Below are 24092 nucleotides of genomic sequence, written 5' to 3'. Positions count from 1 at the left end.
GGGATTAGGCTATGCCACCAATTAAATTCAGTTTCAAAAACTACTTGAAACTGAATTTAATTTAACAGAAAGTTTTGACATTAAGTTTTCTTTTAAACAAGTGTTGCAGGGAGAAGGTGCCAAGACTACTGCCACACAGTAAATGTGCCAGACAAATAGCCCGTGTGTATAAATATCTTAACCGGTTTCGACAGCGTGGGAGTAACAATCGTGCGATGTTATGTGCTTTGAAAGGGATTCCTGGGATGTGTTCAACTGGTAATTAGAAAATGAGAGCGAGGGATTGACTATCTGGGGCAGACGATGCTTTCAATAGAAAACCCTACACAATCCTTACGTATTCATTAAGCCACAAGCTAAAGACGTATACTGGCATTTTCCTAATATATAACCATGAATAAACATAACTGATGTAAAATACGTCATTTCTAAACTCGAGGCCTAGAGATGTATAGATTTTCCAAATAGATTGTCCAGAATGCTCCATAGAGCATCGCTCCAGTTTCACTAAACAGTGGCCATGCCAACATCACTGTCTTGGCTGGGGCATCGTATATGTGAGACAAACAAACAAACGATAAATAAATAAATATCTTTGTTAATAAATAATTCAAGCCTTGAATTTTAGATGGCTATATACAGGTCGTCAGAAAGAAATTCTTCACAATGGACATTTTCACAGATAGTCACCTAAATAAATGAATAAATAATAACCCAACCGAACCATTTGGCAAAACTGGAATAATGATTTCCCAGCCTTTGAAAAGACCTCAAGAAAGTGTCCTCTGACAGCCTTGGCAGGGGTGCTGGCTACCAAGGCTAGCCGAGGCTAGTGGGTTTTAAATGGCAGTTTGGATGACACAAAAGTTGTTCCAAAGACAGCTTTTTAAAAACTTTTTTTTTTTAAATCAACTGCCATTCATCGTATGTGAGCTGCGAGGTCCCGAGGCATTATATTGTCAGGCTGTGTGTGTGTGTGCCTGTGTGTGTATGTGTGTGTGTTTCAATAATGTAATTAGTAATGCAGACTTCAAAAGATTTTTTCTGTCGATTGAAGATGTACAAGAGAGGATGGTAAGCTAGCTCCTTTTTGTTATCTACAATGGTACGCCTACTGCTGTGTTCAAAATACGATTTTTTCCAGAGAAACCTTTATGTTGCCTGGTTCTATTGAAAATATGTAATGGGTCTCAGGTTGCCGTCATTATCTGCTTAGAATATTGGTGGTCATTTATAAAATTCATTATTCTGTGCACGGTAACCACAGAATAACAGAAGCACAATAGCACTTTCTAGTGTTTCAGCAGCCTGCTTTGTGTTTCTGTGAGTGTTATACCGACTCATCCATGGCATCACAAGTCAGAGAAATATGGGACAATAGCTGTCCTGGGACAAACCCATTTTTGGCTGAAATGCCGGATGGCCTGTTTAACTCTGGACTGTTGGCAACCCTACACTCTCAGAAGAAATGGCTCTTTTGGGTTGACTCCATAGGGCATGGACACTCAAGTCTGGCCCTCGGATTCTAAATCCGGCCCTGGTTTTCTTTTCTCCTAGGGGGATTAACTGAACAATTAGTGCTACTGATTGGCCAGGCTGTCTTCACACCGGACTCCCAGGAACAGGGAGGGTGGGAAATTAACAGTTCTTAGCCCTCAAGAACCGTGATTTCAGTAGCGGGGCCATAGCGGAACCCTTTGTAGTATGACCGAAAAGTGTGAAAGGTCCCAGATTTAACCATTTTTCCTGACAAAGAGACCCTTGGGGACCCTATAGGGTTCCTCTATGGAGACACAGAGGAGTGTTTTGGAACCCCCTTTCTTCTGAGAGTGTTTATGGGTCAGGTGAACAGCAGTGTGCTGGTGTATTTCTGCAGACTGTCGACAGTGTTCCTGCGGTAAGACAGCGTGAAGGAGAGAGTGGATTTTGGCGTTATGGTCGAGGGCTGGGGAGAAAAGGGGAGCAAGGTGGCTGGTGGGGATTTATTTGATCCAAGGAAGAGAGGCATCAAGACGCTCCCGCAAACAGTGCTTAGATCCCTCCCCCCCCTATTTTCCAGGTTGAAGAAGGGCTGTCTGAGATTTTCTCCCAGTGGGTGGCCAGTCTGTGGTGCTGACCCAAACGGTTCCGGGCAGCCCAACCTCCAATTGACCCATTTCTGTGCCTGCCCAAAAAAAAGTGGCTTGTTAGCAGCTGTAGCCCTCCTCATACAACCTTGTGCTCACTTCGCTCCTCGGCCACCGGTGGCCACTGTCGGTAATGCGAGGGGGTTTGCAGAACAGTTGCTCTGGATGGCGGTCAAGGGATGAGGGTTCCAGGCCAAAAGAATATGGGATATGTACTTTGGAAACACCCTTGGAAACCCCAGTGTTTTTCCTCTAGACCCACACCAGGAAATGTGTCCACTAGATCAGTTGAATGGTATGAAGAAAATCCTGGAGAAGATGCCTAAATAACCTCAAAATAACCTCTTGGGACATGACTACCCAAAAGCATTTGATTCAGTATTTAATCTTCTGCTGACACCCTTCACCTCTGCCTGTTGAATGCACTTGATTGCAAACAGGAGGAACTGCTGTGCATAAATCCTGATGAAGGAGGGGCAAGGGTTAGTTTAGGGAAACTTGCCGGTTAATGCCGGGACAGTACACTTCATCTAACCTGGCTGCCCCTGGCCTACCTCCCAGCGGTGTGTGAAACCCACGTCTTCAGCACAGACAATCGTCAAAACGCTTTTACTCTTGTTCAGTTGCAGAATAGTGATGTAGCTTCATACTGTACCACAGTCACGTTGTTTGGAGAATTCAAACTGTGTACTGTGCATGCTGGGTAAAACCAGGGTTGGGGTGGGGTGGGGCCAATCACATTTCAGTTCAATCAGTTCAGGAAGTTACCTGAAATTGATAATGGCCATTTTTCCCCCACAATTCAGCAGTTCCCATAAAGGCACACGTACATACAGTACATCCAGGAAGTTGGAGGGAGGAGGACATTTGTTTGCACACGGGCCAGAACCAGAACAGACGGGATTCTGCAGTCAAAGCATCTGAAGTTTTCATCCCAGCTCATCCTCGACTTCCTGTGCCCATAGTTACGATTTCCTGTGGATGGAGCTCAGGCTGCATGAGCAGTTAAAAAAAAAAAAAAAAATTCTCCCATGAGCCTTTTCACCCCATTTCCAACACATAGAACTGAAAGATCTTCTGAAGCCATGGAGGACAGATGGTGTGAGATCCTGGGGCTGGATGCTGATTTTTTTATTGGCTCAAGTAAACATTTCCATGGATACCACAAAAGTGAAACAAGAGAATCATTTGACCGAATGTAGTAGTAGAGGGGCACTTAAACCACTGCTGATGTTTTTCTCCTGTTTTCTTTTTTTTTGGGCCATTTTCTGGAAACAATGCTGGGCAGCATTAATGAGTTTCCACTGGGACTGGATTGTAGGTTGGGGGGTTTCTGACGGCAGGCTTCCTGCTGGATTCCTGCACGTAATTTATTTTAAGTCACAGATTGTCTGGTGTGTACACATTGTTCCAAGGCCTAAATTGGCTGCTGATTGAAGAGACACCACAAAAGCCTGCAGTTGTCCTCCAGGACTGGAGTTTGAGATCCCCGTCACAGAAGATTCAGCCCCAGGTGGTTTTTACGGATTGGACGAGAACAGGTGTCAATCATCTTGCGGGTGCAAAGCCTCGCAAAGAACGTCAGGCCCCGATGGTCCCTCCCACTGTCATGCAAGAAAAACCCCTGAGGGAGAACAGAGGATGTAGGATTCGGGGGGCAACAACGTTGTCAATGCAATAAGCAATTGTGCTTTATTTTTAAATCCGGAGGTGTCTGAACAAAAAGTGCCTGTGTGCGGGAGGTAACTGAAGCAGCTCAGGAATTCTGGAACAAAAAATTCTAGGGGGGGGGGGGGGGGGGAGATTGGAATCACATGACGCATTTTTATTTTTATCCATCCCTTCAAGAGTTGCCTAATCCTAATGTAAATAGGTTCCAGTGTGTGGGAGAGGTCCAGGATCCTGTTCAGGAGATTGGAATCACATGACGCATTTTTATCCATCCCTTCAAGAGTTGCCTAATCCTAATGTAAATAGGTTCCAGTGTGTGGGAGAGGTCCAGGGTCCTGTTCCCGCAAATTTATGGCGAAATCCCACAGGATCCAGGGCGAATTAAGCACTTGCGGGAAATCGCTGGCTGTGGATGCTCATGTTGGCCCACGTCTGAAAGGGCACACAACTGCTGTTGCTTTTTCGACACCACCAGGCAGGCAACACAGCTTCTAGAACTTTCCGTTAGGTCGGTTATTCTGTACGATGACTGGAGAACAGAGGCCAGGCCACAGCCTCACATCAACAGAAATCACCACTGACATGGGGGGGGGGGGAGGAGGAAGAAGATTTAAATTAGGAATGGGGGGGGGGTTAAGACTAAGTGGAAGAGGTGGTGGTGGTGGGGGGGGCACTATGTTTTCAATGTGTCATTGACATGAAACAAATGGACAAGGATTTAGTTGTGCTGACAAAAAGTGTTCACCCACACAATTGTTTGGCAGCTGCAAATTCAATCTGATGTTGTTTTTTTCACTTGTTACCTTTATTGTGATATCATGGCATCACGTATCAAAGAATTCGTGTTTTGTTTATTGAAGCATAATGTTGTGAGGGGAAAAAAACACTCATGCAGGGAATTCTTGACAGCAATACTGAGCCTTTGCTTGTCAGACACTTTTCATTGGGGAAAACTACATAGCAAGCAATTAATATTGTATCCCTTTTTAAAACAACGTTCTTTTTTTCTGAAACGTTTCACATTGAGTTCCTTTCTCAACGGTACAACATGACCCGTGGGACCAGAACGGTCACGTTCTGCATCCTCCATAACCTAATTTGCACTGTTGAAATGTAACAAATTTAACCGTTTAAATTTAAGTTTGGATTGGTCCAACAGGGACAAGATGTACTTAGAGTTAGAAAGACTTTCGTCAGAGCTGACTTCACACCAAACATTTTGATGTGTACTTCTTAAAGCAACGACACGCATCACAAAACCGGCGTTTATCAACAGGACCATGACGAAGCAGTTTCTAAGGAAATGAGGTAGAACTATCTACGGAGCTAGTTGCCCTGGCAACTAGGGACAAGCTATGAAAGATTAGTTTGAGTGTTTTCTTTCTGTCAATGACGGGCATTAACCAAATGTCTAAAAAAGAACTCATTTCAAGCGGAGTTGTTATTTTTTCCCCACGGACTGGAAAAAGCTTAGATGGTGGTCTCAGTTTATAAAAATGTTGGCCTGATTTCTGTTATTTTTACTTTAAAAAACTGCCTGAAAACCCATATCCTGAAAATTAAATCAATTCCAGCTGATAGCTGAGTTTGGGACTGCGTTGGATGAAGTCAGTACGAGATTTAATCGTTCTGCTTAATCATGAGACATTCTACTGGTTACACACAAATTAACTCGCACTGAATCTTCCCCTCAGAAGGCTTCTGACGAGGGTATCATAGGATTATTACATAGACGGCAAAGGTCAGCTATTAACAGGGTAAGACCATCCAATAAGAAACCTCCTTTAAAGATAAACACATTCAATTCTTAGTCTCCCGTAGCCCTTTGTGTAGGGGCTGATCAGTTTTGGGACTGCAAGTCAATTTCTGCACTTCATTAAATAGCCCAGTCATTTAATTGAACTTATGATTTTAAGGTCGAAATGTAAGGTTTCTTGCACTTTTTGAAAATGGCGTTTATTTAAATTGCATTGATAAATTGCTGACCGGCCCGGGGTGCATTCCTGCCTCTCGCCTACTGCACACTGGAATAGGCTCCAGCACCTCCCACGTCCAGCAATAAGGGGGTATAGATAATGGGTGGATGGATGATGTAAGAAAGCCAGTGTCTGGTCTCCTTAAATCAAATCGGTTTGCCAATCATTAGGGGGTCTGATGTTTCGGTCTCCAGGAGTTTAGCCAGAAAAAAGTATATTTTAGTGTTAATGAAGTCTCCTCGTTTTGGATAATTCTTGATCACCCGCTCCCAGTCTCTATTCTGTTTGAGTACTGTGCCCATCAGCGGCGACGAGCTTGCACCTATGCACATAACCTGCATTGTCCTTAAGATAATTTGGCTGAAACTATCCGGGTGGCGGGCGCGCTTGATTTGCCAGTGTTTGAGACTCACATCAATCTTCTTGACAGTCACGAGCTACAGGCAGCAGGCTGCTCGTGTGTGCCGGTTTAATATGGTCGATCAGGAGTGAACTGGCGTACTGCCTTTTATAACAGGTGTGTCAAACTCCATCTCTCGAGGACTGGCATGTCTGCAGTTTTTTTTTTTTTTTGTGGTTTCCTGTTTGGATTCTTAATCAATTACTGAAACGTTGAAATACACCACAGACCAGCAGGCACTGCTGCCCTGCAGAACTGGAGTCCGTCCAATACCCCTGGTTTAGAATATTAAACCAAAACAACTGGTTGGCCAGAACACCCATCATACACACACTGGCCCTCAGGAACTGTACAGGAATTTAACGTAACAAATGCAACAGAGAAGCATACTATTGGAGATTATGTAGGGACGGAGTGTGGCACAGTGGGTAAGGAACTGCGCTTGTAACCGAAAGGTTGCAGGTTCGATTCCCGGGTAAGGACACTGCCGTTGTACCCTTGAGCAAGGTACTTAACCTGCATTGCTTCAGTATATATCCAGCTGTATAAATGGATACAATGTAAAGTGCTATGTAAAAGTTGTGTAAGTCGCTCTGGATAAGAGCGTCTGCTAAAATGCCTGAAATGTAAAAAAATGTAATGTGCTTCTGTGTAGATAGAAGCATCGGGTGTTATCTTTATTATTTGTTATTTAATTAGAGTTTTACTTTTTTTCCAGTGGAAAAGTTTTTACCTCGTTCATTTCTCTCCAGCCGTACTGGTCTTCTTCGTGCTTTGGTTTACCTCCCCCTTTACTCATGGAAGATCGCCTTGACCTCTCACAACAGCCTGATTAAAATCTCTCCTCCTCAAAGATGCTTGCAGGACTCCCTGTCGACCATGTTCACGTGCTGAAATTAATTCAGGACAATTGATTAATTCTCAGAAATGCTCACGCACAACAGTCAAGGGTTCAGCGAACTGTGAGATCACCAAGTCTGGCAAAGCGGGTCCCCAAGTTCTGTGATGACGTGTGACTTCACGATCAACTTGGGCTTGTGGATTTGTGGACCACAATCAAGTCTTTCTTCGGTCCAACTGGAATTTAGTCAAGGAAACTTTGGCTCTATCAAAAAAAAAAAAAAAACCAAACTGTGGCAAGCATCTCGCTCATTAATCTGTGTGAAATTCCTGTTACATTTCAAAGCGAAAGCAGACTGGCTGGCTGGCTTCTCTCCCGGTGGACGATTTTCAAATGAAGTGAAGAGGAAGGAGGCGGAGGAGGAGGAGGAGGAGGAGGAGGATCGAGGGAATGTCCCTTCCCTCATGCCAAAAAAGGGCAGACACGCCTCCTCAGATGGTAATCGGGTCCGATGGGGACGGGGACGGGGGGATTACCTCGACGCCCACAGAAGCGTCCGCTCAGTCCTCCGGCCCGATGGCGTGCAGCGAGGCGGCGGTGCAGGCCCTCAGCGGCGGATTCGTCCTGGCGGGCGTGGCGTACCTCCTAGCGCAGACGCGGCGGTCCAGCCCCTACGGGCGCTACGTGGACCCCCCCGAGCGCGTCCGCACCGTGCCCGCCCGGGCGGCCTGGTTCCTCCAGGAGCTCCCCTCTTTCCTGGTCCCCGTGGGCCTGATGTGGAGCTCGCGCGGACCCCCCTCCGGGCTGGGACCCCGGCTGCTCGCGGGGACCTTCTGCCTCCATTACTTCCAGAGGTACACTGCGCGCACAGCCCGGTCGCTCGAGTGCTCGGGGGCCTACAGGAGTCACGTGTGCCGGGGGGGAGAGGGGGGGGCACAGAGGAGAGCTGCAGGGGTGTAATTATTCCAGATGTTCTGATTTTTTTCCCCAGACCTGAATGTTTCTAGCATACCAGGGTGAAAGTATTTGGCCCCATCGCTGAACACTCTCTCCTGTAGTCAGAGATTTAAAAAATTTGAAAGCTTGTGTGTCCTCTGCTTCTGGTTGAGACAATTATTAGAGGCTATTTCCTTTTTACTTGGGAAGAGAAACATCACAAGTGTGGAATCACAAGAGATTCATTGATTGAATGTTCGGGTTAGTAACATGTTTTGTTAAAAAGTTGGGGGGCGGGGGGTGTTGGGAGTTCACAGCTTAAAGAGGGGGGGAAAAAAAAAAAGGCAGCTTATACTGGAATCTTTTTTTTTTTTTTAGAGGCTTAACTATTTTATAGCCCTTATTCACAATTATAAAGAGGAATATCAATTTTTATACTGTGCCTTTCCTGGAGATCGGTAGTTTTAGGTTGCATGTATCACGGTAATAAGTTACAACCAAAAGTTCTAGTATCAACTTTTTTTTTTTAAGGTTTAACCAATTTTTTGAGAGTAATCTGGGTACTATACACATGTATGTTGTTTGGAGGCATAATATAATATGCACTTTTGTGTACCAATTTGTTGCACTTGATTCTTTGCCTTTCTGAAAATGTTGACCTAATTTCCATTTTTAAAATGGTATTTTTTTTTATTTATTTTTTTTAGGACATTCATCTATTCCTTGCTGACCAAAGGTCGTCCGTACCCTCTGCGCATAGTCCTTTACGCAGCCATATTCTGCTCCATGAACGGCTTCTTCCAGGGCTACTACATGCTACACTGCGCCCGGTACGACGAGGCCTGGGCGTCCGACATCCGCCTGGTTATCGGTGAGAGAAACGGAGGGAGAAAAGATGGCAAACCGGGCATAACGATCTCCCGGTGGTATGGGGAACAGGCAGGCGGAGTCGGCAAGGGCAAGCCTAGGACATCACTAGTGACCTGATGTTATGTTCACAGTGGTGTACATTAACACGCACCGCGTAAAAAGTCTGTCTAAAGCGTGTTAGTCTTCTAACGACTTTTTTCAAGTAAAAAAATATTTTATCTAGTTATATATTAGATATTGAAGTCTAAATACAAGACTAAAATACTTAGACAAACATTATTTAGGTTTTTACAGTGCAGGCATATATTAACACAGGTGTACATTAACACAGGCAGGATAAGGACACATGCAAAAAGCTAACTGTAAGGCACACATCTTTTTATTTTTTTATTTTTTTACCTTTAGGGACATGTCCTACCCAATACCTTCCAAACCACACATCTTACCACACATTACTGATATTTATATAACTAAACAGATTTACACTATGCAGAAAATTGGTTTTGAGAATAAAGGTTAATGCAAAATTACACGCAGTTTAATAGTTTCATTTTTGCTGATTAATTAAGGCAGCAACACCTTTAACTGCAGGTCAATGTTATGTTGGCTTATTAGGTTTTCAATTTTTTAAACAAGCAGGAGATGTTATTGTAATCTTCCATTAACAGTCATTTTTGATGCTAACAAAGGTTGAAATGTTTACTGTGTGATCAAATTATCCAAAGAAGGCTCTGGAGTATGTCTGTAAAAATTCACAAGCGCAATTGCTCTAAGCAAGACCAGCTGCATTACATTACATTACAGGCATTTAGCAGACGCTCTTATCCAGATCGACTTACACAACTTTTTTACATAGCACTTTACATTGTATCCATTTATACAGCTGGATATATACTGAAGCAATGCAGGTTAAGTACCTTGCTCAAGGGTACAACGGCAGTGTCCTTACCCGGGAATCGAACCTGCGACCTTTCGGTTACAAGCGCAGTTCCTTACCCACTGTGCCACACTCCGTCCTTTTCAGCTGCATGAAGCTAAAGATGTCACGAAGCTGACCAACACGTGCGTTGTTTTGGCGGCCAGCTTTTACAACCCAATGACTTTCGAGAGTACAGGTGTGGATATTCACATCGTAACCTTTTCTGTTATTTAGGATTGATTCTGTTCTTCCTGGGAATGGCCATCAACGTCCACAGCGATTATGTGCTGCGCAGTTTGAGAGAACCCGGTGAAGTCACTTACAAGATTCCCAAAGGTAACGTTACGTTCACAAGATCTGTAAAAGCTGGACTACTCCCCTTAACCTTGCCATCGACTTCTCCAAAAAACTACAGTAAAACATCAAGAAGATAACAGGCCACTGTACTTCATGCGATTCTTGATAAACTGGACAACTAATTAGCCAGTCCATCATTTCGCCTTTTATAGAGCCAGATTGCCCTTCCAACATAAATCAAAAAGGGTGAACTTTAAAGTGACCCAGACCCACTGTGCCATTTTTAATTATTTATTTTTGTTCTGGTGGTTCAAAGGGAGCACACTGAAGCCATTATCCCAATGCTGGCTTTGATATGCCAGGCAAAATGATGCGTCACCAGCGTGAGGAACACTTTCTACTCAAAGAGCAGCACCATTAAAACCTAAAGAGGAGGCCACCGCCTCCTACTCCACGATCATAAATTAATAGTAAAATACGTGCGTGTGTTTTAAAATAGTTCATCTGATCTCTCACTTTGGCGTGGTTTACATCCATATGAAGGTATGATTGTCATTGGAAGGGGTAAAATCTCTCTCTCTCTGCAACATAGGCAAGTGAAAAAAAATTCCCACATCATAGCCGGCCTCTTTCTCATCCTTAAAAAATAATAAATAAATAAAAAAATAATATATATATATATATATATATAAATATATTTTTAAAAATTATAAATAGCACCAGCTGTTTACACCTTGATTGCAGGCACTGTGCAATTTGTGCTCATGCTCATTACATTTTATTTGGCAGATGCTTTTATCCAAAGTGACACACGATACGTGCATACCAAAGGTCATTGGAACAACTACAGAACACTGGTCCGATAAAGTACAGTTCTCAAAGTATCTGTCCTCCATGGCTATGAACATCAAGTCTAGTTCACACAGTAAGCATAGGCCAAGTCAGTAAAATAATGCCAAAATAAAGTCATAAACTAGGAGTGAGGCATGATTACAAGAGATATGAAGATACAAAATGGAAGTGCCAAAAGCTATTAGTTATATTTAAAGTATATTTATACTGTATGAACTGTATTCATCGCGGACTTCGTCTGCTTCAATTTCAGGGGGCTTGTTTGAGTACGTCTCGGGTGCCAACTTCTTTGGGGAGATAGTGGAATGGTCCGGCTACGCCATAGCAACCTGGTCGCTGCCAGGCCTCTCCTTCGCCCTCTTCACCGTGTGCTCCATTGGACCGCGTGCCTACCATCATCACAGGTAACCACGGCTACACCCTCAGCTGCACCCTCCTCCACTGTTCACTGACATTAGAACTGCACTCATCAGTACATATTCAGAGTTCAGGTAAAAATATGTTATTGGCAATACTTGACGTGTCCTATTCGGATTCCAAAAAAAATACTGAAACCTTTTATTTCAACAGGCACAGAAACACAGGACAAAGCGTTACTTTGAGAAATCTGAGTAGCTTCCCAAACTCAAACTGCAGAGCTGTCCAGGCTTTTAATTGGACCGGTTTGGGACCCTTGGTCCGAGGCATTCTGGCATAGACACGAAAACAGTACTTTGATTCCTCATTTTTCTTATGCATCAGCGATGACACTCCTGATGGAGACTACGACTCTGACACTTTAAACAAAGCAAACTTGCACAGCTGAATGATATTACCAAGCCTCCTAGAATTACCGAGTCTAAAAGAAACAAGAGACAACAGGCCTCCCTTATGTAATGTTGGGAAAGACTGCATCTCCTGAAAGCTACTCTCATCAAAAATACCCTTAGCGAAGTCCTACACATCTGTACTGTGTCACCTTACATGTCATTTTTACCCCCTAAATCAGTAAGTAAATGGTTCAGACTATAGGGGGGACTCCAGTTTCCTCTTAGCCACATGACCAGCAGTGCCTTTTCAGCAGTTCAGACCGAGGTCGTCTTCGCCCAGTGTTGTTTTTATGTGAAGACTGACCTTTTAATGATATATGTTTTCAGGTTTTACCTGGAAAAGTTTGAGGATTACCCCAGGTCCAGGAAGGCTTTGGTGCCGTTCATCTTCTGAGAAGAAAGCCAAACAATCAAAGAAACCCACCACAAAGCACCATTACAAAAAGAGGACTTGCAATGGAATACCTGTAGCTTGACTGTTCGCTGTTGCCATTGCTGCTGTGCAATGCTAGGAAATGCTCCAACATCTAGTATAAGGTTGTTATAGCAGAAAAGGGTGGATCAACTCCGTATTAATGCCAATTAATTTTGAATGAGATGTTGAATGTCTGGTGTCCACATACTTTTGGCCATGGAGTGTATATTTTACGCATTTTCATCTATCACATGCTATTTTATTTTTAAATTTACATGCTTTTTTATTTATTTCATTTTATTTTAATTTCTTTCTTTCCTACTAATGTAAAGCACATTGAGCTGCATCTCTGTATGAAACGTGCTCGAAAAAATAAAGTTTTATTATTATTATTATTATTATACCTTCAACAGCTATTTGGACAATGCAGAAACGCATGCTCTGCAGATGGTGCCGGCTCAGCCAATAAAAACACAGGACTGTGCTGGCTCAGCCAATAAAAACACATGATGGTGCTGACTCATGGGATTTGGAAAGCTGTACACCTCAGCCACACCTTCACCTCCGTACAGAGGAACCATTAGCTCTCCTTCAACTTGTCAGATGCTTTAGCACCACTGAAATGCCAAAATAGACTGTGCCACCCATTCTTAAATCTTCGCAAGTGATACTCTGAGAAATGCTTTACGGTGTTGCAATATGGACCATGTCTGGGAGACAGATTTCCCGTTCACACACGCACTCCTGTGTGGATTTGTGGGTAATACTTTATTGTAGGTAAGGCAACATTAACAGTATACCTTTTATTATTTAAAATGAACCGCCATTGCAAACAAACATGAACTACGAATGCAGCAGTGAATCACAACTGCAAACATTCATGAGCTACAAATGCAGAGGATGGGATATTTAGTATTTCTCATTTGATACCTGCTTCAGAATATATATATTTTTTTGTAACTGCATCTAAAAAAAGGTTGTGGCCCATGTGCACAAACACAATAGAGAAATGCACCATGGGACTCCATTGCCAAAGGGGTGCTGACTGTTCTCAGCATCCAGGTGTGTGGTTTTCATGGTTGTTTGAGTTGCACAAATATATTTGAGCTCAGCGGTATACCTTCCTTTCAAATAAAATCAGCAAAGGTGTTGGAGCGCATGTATATTTCAATATTTCAGTCCCGAGGGACATCAATATTTAGAAGCCATCCATTTCCGAGCAAATGAACATAAATCATTTTAACGGTTGAAGTTATGCACGCTCAACTGATATTTTTATCAGTTAAAGTACTGACAATGTTACAGGTGCCAATGTTCTCTTTAAGGAGGTTCTCGTGAAATGTAACTGTTACTTAAGTGTGCGCCAAGTTTAAACTACGAAAGAAACTTAATATTCAATGGAAACATGTCACATTTCGTAAGGGTTATGGTGAAATTATGAAGGGGGGGGGGGGGAATTTGGTGAAGAGACCTGGCGAATGGCTACAAAGTGAAACAAGCCAAGAACAGAAACACAGGGGGGGGGGGGGGGGGGGGGGAAACCAAAAAAAAAAAAACTTGTTTTCACAACTGAGGTTCATAGGATACATATGAAAATGAATGGTTTGTGAGGGCCTGTGTGTTCCTCTGAAACTCTTCCCAACTGACAAAAGCAAATATTCCTGTTCAGTGCACACAATTTAAGCTAACAAGGGGCACTAGTGGCTTCATTGCTCTGTGGTTGCACAATGACAGCGGGGTTAAAGACACCAGAAATGTGATACCCATCACATCTCTAAAGCTTTACACGTTTTACCCAAGAAATAAAGAAGAAAGAAAACAGCCATTGGGAGTCCGTCCGGGAAGGTGCATTGAAGCATGCATGAAGCAGCACTGAAACTTGATATTCAAGAATTCATCTCGGGTGGGAATTGATACGATTGTCCTTTAGACACCAAATGAGTGTGCTGTAGCGATCTCCGACCAAAACGGAAACAACTGTGCGCGCGGGTGCGATGTAGCATGAAAGAAACGAAAACCAAAGCGAGGCGAACTTCCACTATCCATACGGGGAAATAGGCGAACTCACCCCAGCCAATGGACTCTGTCCTTAGACCCACGCCAGGCCTCGAGTTTTCCTGATTTCGTCCATTCGGGGTAGTTGGTTTAAGTTGTTTTTAAAAGTTCAGAAAAGGTAAAACCGCATCAAAACAGAGAACTCTAAATAAGCTCGTTGCAGCCTATTATTTATCCGTTCTTTGTAGGTGAAATAAACATTTAGATTATAAATTGGATGTCAACACTATAACGCCGATTCCGCATGCAATAACAAAAACGCAGGTTTTCAAACTTCCGCCATTAGTCCCTGTTCTTCCTCCCCACGATCCTTCCAACTCCTCCTCAAGATGATCTCATTTATTCCTTAATTAATGATGCGAAAATACCTGCGTGTTGCAGAATTTGCCAAAAAGAAAACAAATTGCCCGTTTGTGTGAGATACACCCCATTAACAGTAATAGATTGTTACGGCGTCCTTTATGGTTGAATATGCAGGTTAGCCGTATGAGCGAACATATTCTAGGTTTGCATAAGTTAACTCCTATTTCGTACTTTATTGATGTTGCGCTTTCATGCGCTGGTCTGGATACGTCGTTAGCCAGGTCCACGACTGTTCTCCACACAGGTAAATTGCCCGGTGTAGAGCGTCAGAAAATTAACGTAATGATGTCGTGCAAATCATGGTAATACAATTCAAATCAAACTATCCAGATATTATGAGGTACATTTATGAAATTTAAATTACATTTAGTGATTGCCGATGCACAAAACAGACAAATGTCTCTGAAATTAGAATGCACGTTTTAGGATATTGTTGTACTCTAGGATAAATAAAACTTAGATAAACCTATTTCACAATGTATCGTCTTTTACAATTTGCATGTCAGAGATACTGAAATTCACAACGCCCATAAAGCAAAATCCACCTGGAATGAAGTTTAAACTCCAAACCTTGACACTTGGAAAAAAATTTTTCCAAGACCGAGGCCTACAATTTAAAAAAATTCCAAAATGAAATCAATGCTACCATCACGTGGTGGAATTGGAATACTACACAAAAAATCTACATTGATTTAGGCCAGTAGTTCTCACCCATGGTCCTGAGGACCCACTGTACGCTAGTTTTGTTCCAACCATAGTAAGCTCAGTATTGCCATGAGTGGCTATTAGTTGTTATTTAGACACAAACTGTTCTTAATTAGACTTTTTACACCTAGTGAAGAACAAATGATCCATATTAAAGCCATATTACGCCAGAAATAGCTGCATATGCCCTGAAAAATTTGTCCCATATTCAGCTCACAGGAACTTAAATCGGTCAGACCAAATTACGTTTTTAATTCCTGTGCCATATGGATAGGTTTCATTGTTTCTAATCAGAATCTAATTTTCAACCATAGTTCTTTTTATGAGCCGATCTAGGATATTTTTTCAACCAATTCTCACCAATATAATATTCAAAATAAACACTGAAATTCCCAGATTTGCTTTTGAAACACCAGAAACAACGTGACTTGTGCATTTATTATATGGCAAATAACTTGCGTTGAAAAAGGTTCAATTTTTGATTAAATTGCAAACTGACAGGTGAAATCATTGTGGATTCCTTAAAACCATTTGTGAAAAATGAACAGTTTACTGACAGCAAATGGCAACAAGCCAAACCTACTAAATAAGTTTAACCATACAATTATGGTAGAACAAATTTTCAACAGCCTTAATTGATCCAAGAGATTGGCCATGACAAAAACCACCGTACATCGTGCATCTCCAGGACCACGGATGACAAACGCCAAGTTAGGCCCTTCTTGAGGAAGAGTTCCCGCTTATTAGGGTGGTCGATCCGAGCAAGACCAGGAATGTCTGCTAGAAATCTCGCAAAAGCAGCCAATCCCCCAGCCAGCGAAGGGGAATGACAGGTCAGCAGGAGGGACAGCTGTGATACATCTCTTTGAGTCAGCATCACCAGTGTCACCTAGTCCATCACACTGCTACATCGTGGAGACAACAAAATCTGAGCACAGCGGAATTCTAAATCCTGCTTGGGACAGCATTCCCCCTGTATTTTATGCATGCATTTTACCAAGTGCAGTGGATTTACAAGAAACCTGACTAAGACCAGCAGGGACAACCACCAGGCTGACAAATATGTTGAAATATCCAACCAAAGAAGGCAACGATAAAGAGAGAAGGGACCTTTCTTTAGAGAAGTGATGCATTTTAGAATGCACCAGACCAGAAAATGTGAGGGCCAAACTGTAAAACTAATATTTATTGCACAAATTACCCCATCAAAAGTCACACATTTTATTTACATTTGTCAGGAAATAAAAAGGAGAAGGTAGTTAAAATGATTTTCACTTGCATCAAAAACAAGTCTCCGGCTGTTAGTCTTCTACACTCCTCTGTTTCATCTGCGTCTGCGAGCGCACGGAACTCTTCAGGGCTTTCTGCATGAGCCACGTGCCAATGTGGATGCCGACAAAAGCACTTCCGGCCACCCACAGCCAATTTTTCCGCAACCAGCCCGAGTTCTTCATGACTGCAGCCCACTGGCACCCGTCCTGCGATGGAAACGTAGGTTAGATTTAGTGTCTAAATAGGACGTGGGGGTTGAAATAAGGATGTAATAAAATTCAAAGATAGAGCATTCCTTTCCAAGCATTGAATTCTCGGACGTAGGCCTACTGCATACTGTAAACAACAACAAAAAAAACATATACAACCCACAGAATGAGGCGAAGTAGCGTACATGATCAGTTAGTAAAATTATACCCAATGTGTCGACGTAGTTCGGAGCCATCGCGAATACACACCTCAGCGTAATGTTTCATTTCAGTTATTTACGCAAATTACGTTGCACTAACAACACGGCAATGTGGATAATTCACTTTTACGTTAAAAAACAAGAAGCTGCACACCTCTGTGAAGTAAAATTGGCCAGCTGGGAAAGTATACTTACACATCTACTGTTTCCCCTGAGATGGTTGGGGTACTTGAGAAACCGGTGGCGGCGGCGCAACGTACGCCACTATGGCCGGCTCCGGAATGTATTCTTCACCTTGCTTTCGTAGCGTAGGATTCGTCTTTAAATAGTACCACCCGGCGTGTATCGACCCAAGACTTGTGCCCATAACAATCAGCACTTTGTAATTATTCCAAAACCTCCTCAGACCCATTGCACTGCAGTGCTGCAAGCCTGTGCAAAACAAACGTTGAGAGATGAGAGTGAATAAGACTGCTTGCTAACTAACTTCGATCGCATTCACGTTTTCTCCCTTTTCGCAATAAAGGCACCCACTTTGCCATTAGTGGAAGCAAATAGTGAAACATGCACTTGACGTTATGTCTATCTAAGCTAACTTAGATAGTTAATATCAAACCTTACAGCCGGGAGTTGCATACGGGGTAGCCGCTAACTGGCTAGTGCTGAATGGCTAGTTTAAACTGTTACTTAAAAATGGAAAGGATTCATATTATAGTTCCAGAGCAAAAACACCAACTGTGATAAAACGGCATTTATTTACTTCGTAAAACAAATCCTCAGGAGAATTCAACTCAAAAATGTTGCAATGTCACTCACCTTCAGATAGACGAACCTTCACACATGAGAGCCATTTTGTGGTCCTTCTACATTCGGCGAACCGACTAGCAAATGCCTGATAAGCAGCAGAACAGGCCGAACAAACACATGCGTCGAATCACCTGAACGATGGCGAACAAGTAATTTTATTTGAAATAAAATGCTGTATTTTCCTCTATTGAAAACATGTACATGCATACCATTTTATATGCATGTTTAAATTTTTTTTTTTTTTTTAAATATTGCCACAGAACAATTTAATTCTCCAATAACTAGTATGGATATATTTCATAATACGCTACAAAATTGCTATCATGCTTGCTTTTGTGTATTTTATAACGATGTTTAACTTTTAATAAACAGGCACACCAAGTGGATCACTCTGGGGTCCTTATATTCACATGGAGATTCAAAACAAACCGCGGAAAGTGCCACTCCCCTTTTTGTCCAGCGATTATTATTGTTTAGCGGCGCTTGGACATGATCATTTCATTCATTCATTTATTCATTAATTCATAGCTAGTTATCTGGCTACTTCTCCAAAATAAAAATAAAAATGTTACTCGATATGGTGTACACAGTAGGCAATTCTGTGCACTATCTGCTATTAAATGTTCAATCGATTCAGCAATTTTGACGGTGATGGTAACTAGCAGGTAACAACCAGGAGATTTCATATTGGAAATTGTCAAAAGCATTGCATACAAAAAGTAAAATGAATGAAGTTTGTCGTACCAACTAACATCCAGAAACATTCCTTCATTGTTAACCAAATCAAGTGCACTATTAGGAAAAAACAAACAAACAAAAATAAGATTGTTTTGCAAATATCCATTATGTTTATTTGAATCATGGTGTGACAGCAAACAGGATAAGATGAGTGTACATGATGTATTGCCTACCGGTTGAACCCATATCGCAGGTTGAATTTGCAATCTGTGGAATGTCTTTCCCAGCCGAGCTACAGCCTTCATGCTGAACTGATTATCTCCCAACCAGTATGTAATTAATTCAAAATGTCAGCCATTTTCTATTTTCTAGCAATGGATTACTTGTCACACAGACAGGCACGTGTCTCTAACAGTGATTATAATTAATGACTACAGATTCAGGCATTGTTTTAATCCTTCATTAACCGTTTAACACTCAATTTAATGTTAAGCACATAAATTCGTGTTGTTCAGTCCCCATTTTAAATAATGATGAATGAATTCCAGATTATTTACAGCATTGCTTAATGGTGATTAACAAGAGCTCAATTAATTAATATTTATTTTAATCCACATCCCCAGTTTGCATATTACATTTTAATTGATGCAGTCAGATCAACATATTTATTAGCCTTTTCAGCGGACATTATTTTAGTGATAGCTCTTTCTAGCAGCGCTTTTACTGAGGTGCATCATATCTAATTAATTCAGTCCTTTTATGTTTTACAGTTCATAATAAATTGAAAAGTCAATGAGCACTTAATCATTGATGGCCTTATTTACAACTACAGTAATGTCTTGAATGTATGCATGCTGGACAACTGTTTCTGATTAAATAAAGGTCTGTTGGTCTATTGAACAGTCAATTAAATCTCCGTTCAGACACGCCATTATGTTTCGGTTACTCTGTGAACATGTGCAGCAAGGTTGGTATGTGCTTTGATTTCTATATCCTATATAATGTAGATTCCTGGTTTATAGAATATCTGAAATTTACATATAATTACATTGCAGAGGCGAAAATGGTTTTGTCTAGAATCTAGTCTCCTTTTGCCAGTAGAGGGAGGTGTTGGCTAGCTCATTAAAAGAGGTCTTTTTTTTGTAGGAACTACACACCAATATTCAGTACAAGCAACTGCTAAAGTTGTGGTGTCAATGTCAAACTCCGCGACAAACTTTTTAAATCTTTCATTCCAAGATATTTTTTTTTTTCTGGAAACAGTTCAATAAATATCATCCAATTCTGCCTCTGGTACTTGATATAGGCTATAAGGCAAACGTGTCTACTGGGCTAAACAAGAGGAGACAAAGGTCTGAGAGAGCGATGCCTTGTTGACCCTTAGGAGGAAGTGAGACATTAAGCTTTCTTTATCAGCTGTCTGGAATTCGACGAAGGGGGCTACCAGCGGCGTGGCTTAACAAATTCAATTTGCACGGGAATGCGTCCTGCTACTTTCGCCATCTTTCCGAGCTCTCTTTTCATTCCAAGGCAAGGCTGCTGTGTTCTACGCCAGTGTCCGCGATCCATTTGAAGTTTAAGACGGAGCTGGGTCCTGTAAATCACGAGCCGTCCCTGGCCGTCTACCAGATAAAGCGTTGGCTAATGGAGCAGGCCTGGGATTTTGGGGCTCGGAGGAGGCTCCTCTTTGACCGTGCCTGGACGTCCGCTGCTCAGTTAGAGCGCCGCCGATAATGAACATCAGATGTGCCTGTTTAGCAAAAACGAAAGCCAGCCATTCTCTTGTACTGATGTTGAATTTATTTGAAGGGTTTTGAGCTTAGGGTTGTGGACGTCTGCACTCACATTCTCCATGACTCGATGCCTGTCACAAAAAAAAAAAAAAAAAAAAAACAGGAATCCAAGCAGACCAACTCGAACTTTTGATATTTTTCTCATTTAAATTTAGCATTTAGTGCATGCTCTTATCCACAGCAATGCACATAGCTTATAGTACTTTGCATACAATCAGATTTATAAAACAGGATAATTCAGGCGAAGCACCTTAGTGCTCACTAGTACAACAGCTGTGCCCCACCTGCGAATCGAACCTACAGTGTAAGTCCGGTTTCCTTAACGTTATGATACACCGACATGCCACATTTTTCCAATAAGAAGGCTGGATGGTAGCAGAGAAGACCATTTGCTCCAGTAAGGATGTATAATTACACGTGTTCAAGGAGAGAGTTTTAGGCGCCATTTTTAGAGAAAAGGAGGCCCTCTTCTTGCTTTAAAAACCCTCCCGTTCCCCACTTGCTGCTCACAATGGGCCATGACAGCTGAGAAAGTGACTCTTTTACAAGGTTCAGTTTTAAAATGCTTGTTTTGGGGGGGGGTCTGGTTTGTGTAATGGTAATAGGTGCGAGTTTATTCCAGCTTAGCATACTGCCTTTTACCCTCACAGACCTCGGGACTGCGAGCCAAGGTGGGGGGTGGGGTGTGGGGGAAGGGTGTAAGTGCCACTGATAGGGCCGTCTCCAAGGACGACGAATATTTATACGACAGCCCCCTCGAAAAAATCTGCGTCTTATTAAGCAGATCTGTCAGTGACATTTGTTTGAACTGTCTGGGAAATGAAGAAAGACGGCGATTTCGGGGGGGGGGGGGGGTAGGATTTTAAGTACGCACGGCGACGTAGCCTATGCACTCTCCGCCGCATACTCTGTTCATTCCCCCCCCCCCCCCCAGACGTGCTGATGGCAGGAGACCACACAGGGTTTTCAATCGCAAACTCACTTTAGCCGAGAGCAGTCGGCGTGCTTTTTATGATTTCCAGTAACGCCGAAATTATATTTTCCCTCCAAAATAACATATGTGAAGGGCTCATAAATTCATAATTACTGGCATGCGCGCTTTTGGAGAAAGTTCTTAAGTTGCCAAGTCGATACATTTCTCTTGTTTTTGCACCCCGCACCACCACCACCACCCACCCACCCACCGAAACGCAGCCGCTGTCCTTCAGTGTTAAGTGTTTCCAATAAAGCGAGCGCGCTCTCAAAGCATATGAAGGAAAGTCAAATGTGCTCCACAGTCTTTGCCTTTCGCTTCAGTGATTTATCGGTGCCCAAGTGTTACCTTGTGACTCAGTGCTGTTTGCGGAGCGCTAACCGGACCGCGCGGGGCGTTCGTGTCTGTTCGTGTCGCCGGAATTCCGCTGCTGGGCCGTGCCCGCCTTAATCCAGGTGTGCTAACATTTTTGATAAAGGAGGCATCGCAGTCCAAACACCTTTAGCTTGAGCATGTATGTCCACGTGGGAGTGCAGAAAGCAAAGAGACAAGCAGAATGGTGGGTGGGGGTGGAGGGTTGACCTTTCTTCCCAATAACCAATGACAAATGGCCTTCAAACCCAGGGAAGAGGTGGTGGCGGAAAAAAAAAACTAGTATCTGCAAATATGAACAGATCACCTGGAAGATCTTAAAGAGCAGCCCCTCCACCCGCTCCACCACCACTACCCTCCAACTCCCCACCTCAGCGAAGACATGGGCGAGAAACGTAAAGGATTTTTAAAAAATGGGGCGAGACTGCATCCGTCGCGCTCTGTTAACCCTTTCCTCAGCGTAGCCATCTGCTAACGATATTTAGCATTAGCGTTAGCCGCAGAGCTGCGCGCACGCATGGGCCCAGTTCCTATACAGCTCCTGTGAGACAGAGAGAGAGAGAGAGGCAGGGGAGAGAGAGAGAGAGAGGCAGGGGAGGAGGGAAGAGAGAGGGGAGAGGAGAGAGGGGAGAGGGGGGAGAGAGAGAGAGAGAGAGGGAGAGAGAGAGAGAGAGGCAGGGGAGAGAGAGAGGGACAGAGAGAGAGAGGGAGGGAGGAAACCAGGAGCTGTGATAGCAGCGGTGAAGGGCAGGGAGGGAAGGTGTTGAGAAACCCTGCTGGCGACCCTCCCGGCAGCTCCTGCAGGAACACCGCCAGCAAATGGGGCGGGGGGCGGGGGGCAGGTGGTGGGGGGGGGGGATAAGGGTCAGCCTGAGCTGGAAGTGATGCTGACCAGAGCTGGAGTCAAATAAAAAAGCTGGGGAGAGAGAGGGGAGGGAAGAGGAGGAGGGGGGTGGAGAGGGGGTGGAAAAGATGGTTCTTATTTAAATAAAAAAAAAAAGTTTTTTGTTCTTTGGGCTTTGTATGGATGTGACCTTTATAAATTCAGAATGTGCACTCCCTGGTCTGTGAATGTTCGGGCACCGTTGTTCATACTAATAATCAGGTGAGCACACTTCCGTTTTTCCTGTGTGGTAATTTGCTGTGGGTGAGAGTGTCTGCCGATGCAATGTAATGCAGTGCAATGCAATGAAAGGGGCCCAGTCCAGCTCCTCCGTCCTGGCTCCTCCATTGCCACAAAATTTATTTCCTTGCTGATTCATCCCAGAAAACAGAAAGTCCCCTGTCCAGCTCACAGTTGAGGTGAAAACAAGTCCCCCCCCCGCCCTCCCCTCCCAACTTTTGTAAGGCCTTTCAGATGTTTTTTTGGCAGGTCAAAGCCAGCAAAGCCGGATACTCACTGTGGTAAGGTGGGGTGGGGCGGTGGGGGTTGGAGAGGATGCCCTCTGAATTGAAGAGGGTTGGGGGGGGCTGCGGGTGGGGGGGGGGGGGTTCATTCACAAAGTGGCGAAGCACAAAAGCGGCATCAGTGAATGACTCTGGATTAAGTAGCAGCGATAGCTGACTCTTTCTCTTGTCCTCTCACCCCCCTCCCCCCAACCTCCGCTCCCCCCCCACATCCCTGCCCCCCCCGCTCTGGGAGCTCGCCCAGCCCCTCTGTGTGGCACCGAACAAAGCCGGCTCGGCCTCGTTGCGAAACGAGAGCTTCCGTTCGAACGCCTCCTTTCAGACGGGTGCGGGCGCGGCGTTTGCGTTTGGGACTCGGCCTCTCGGCGCCCACGCGTTTGCCAGCGCCGCCGCATCGCGTGAGATTCGCCCGTCTCGCCCGTCGCCACGGCGGCAGACTGACTCAGCGCTTATAGCGCATCTACAATTAGCCGCTTAGCCGGCGCTCTTATCTGGAGCAACTCGCACGGCTTCCCTTTCAGGAGATCCATTTGCACGGCTGGTTTCTTCTGGTCCGTTCTCTCCTGCTATCGGCTGTTAGAGACGGCACAGCTCCACCGCCCTGCCTCTGTTGGAGATATTTGGGGTCTGAGAATCAGTATTTCCAGACTGAGAGTCACTTCCCGGATCTCCCACAGCCTCATTCAGTGCGCATGAGGGTGTATTGTTACGCCGCAGGTTGGGTGGTTAGCGTGTTCAACAAGCAGGCTGGATCGTGCTGGTTGTTATGAAGCATACGTCTGTCATGCAGCCTGCCCCAACAGGGCTGTGTGTGAGTGTGTGTGTGGGGTGGGGGAGAGGGTGGGGGGGGGCTGTTCCCTCATGTCCCAGAACTTCCTCTTCCAGGATCTCCACACTTTCCCAAATGTAAAGCACAGGCGTGGGAATGGCTGCTGATGATGCTGCAGGGGGGGAGGAATGTTCTCTCCTGGCGTCTCTGTGCACGCTGCGTGTGATTGGACGATCTTTAGGGATGTTCTGCCATGGTTGCGACGGCCTACGTGCCACAGGTGCCGCCGTAGGGGTTCTTGGGCAGGTTGGGACACAGGCTGCACCCAGAATCTCAGTGGATTACATCACCAGATCCCCCCCTCCCCCCCCCTTCGC

The 24092-nt window shown here is 43.9% G+C and overlaps 2 protein-coding genes across 2 annotated transcripts in view; one reads left to right on the top strand and one right to left on the bottom strand.

Moving 5' to 3' along the window:
• psen2 (presenilin 2) overlaps window positions 1-14734 on the bottom strand; it is a 38925-nt gene extending 24191 nt beyond the window's left edge. The window contains exon 1 of the mRNA XM_064316952.1: window positions 14181-14734. The gene's annotated coding sequence lies outside the window, so the exon portion shown is untranslated. The remainder of the gene's footprint in view (window positions 1-14180) is intronic.
• Window positions 7490-12504, top strand: srd5a2a (steroid-5-alpha-reductase, alpha polypeptide 2a). The gene is made up of 5 exons (XM_064316984.1): window positions 7490-7868; window positions 8658-8821; window positions 9974-10075; window positions 11142-11292; window positions 12025-12504. The coding sequence occupies exons 1-5, from the start codon at window positions 7510-7512 to the stop codon at window positions 12089-12091; spliced, it is 843 nt and encodes a 280-aa protein (XP_064173054.1). The 5' UTR covers window positions 7490-7509; the 3' UTR covers window positions 12092-12504.
• Window positions 14735-24092: the final 9358 nt, after the last annotated feature.

The sequence above is a fragment of the Anguilla rostrata genome, chromosome 2 (assembly GCF_018555375.3).
Source record: "Anguilla rostrata isolate EN2019 chromosome 2, ASM1855537v3, whole genome shotgun sequence".
In the NCBI taxonomy this organism is placed as follows: Eukaryota; Metazoa; Chordata; class Actinopteri; order Anguilliformes; family Anguillidae; genus Anguilla; species Anguilla rostrata.
Note: the sequence above shows the minus strand (reverse complement) of the source record. Positions and strands in the feature narration are given on the sequence as shown.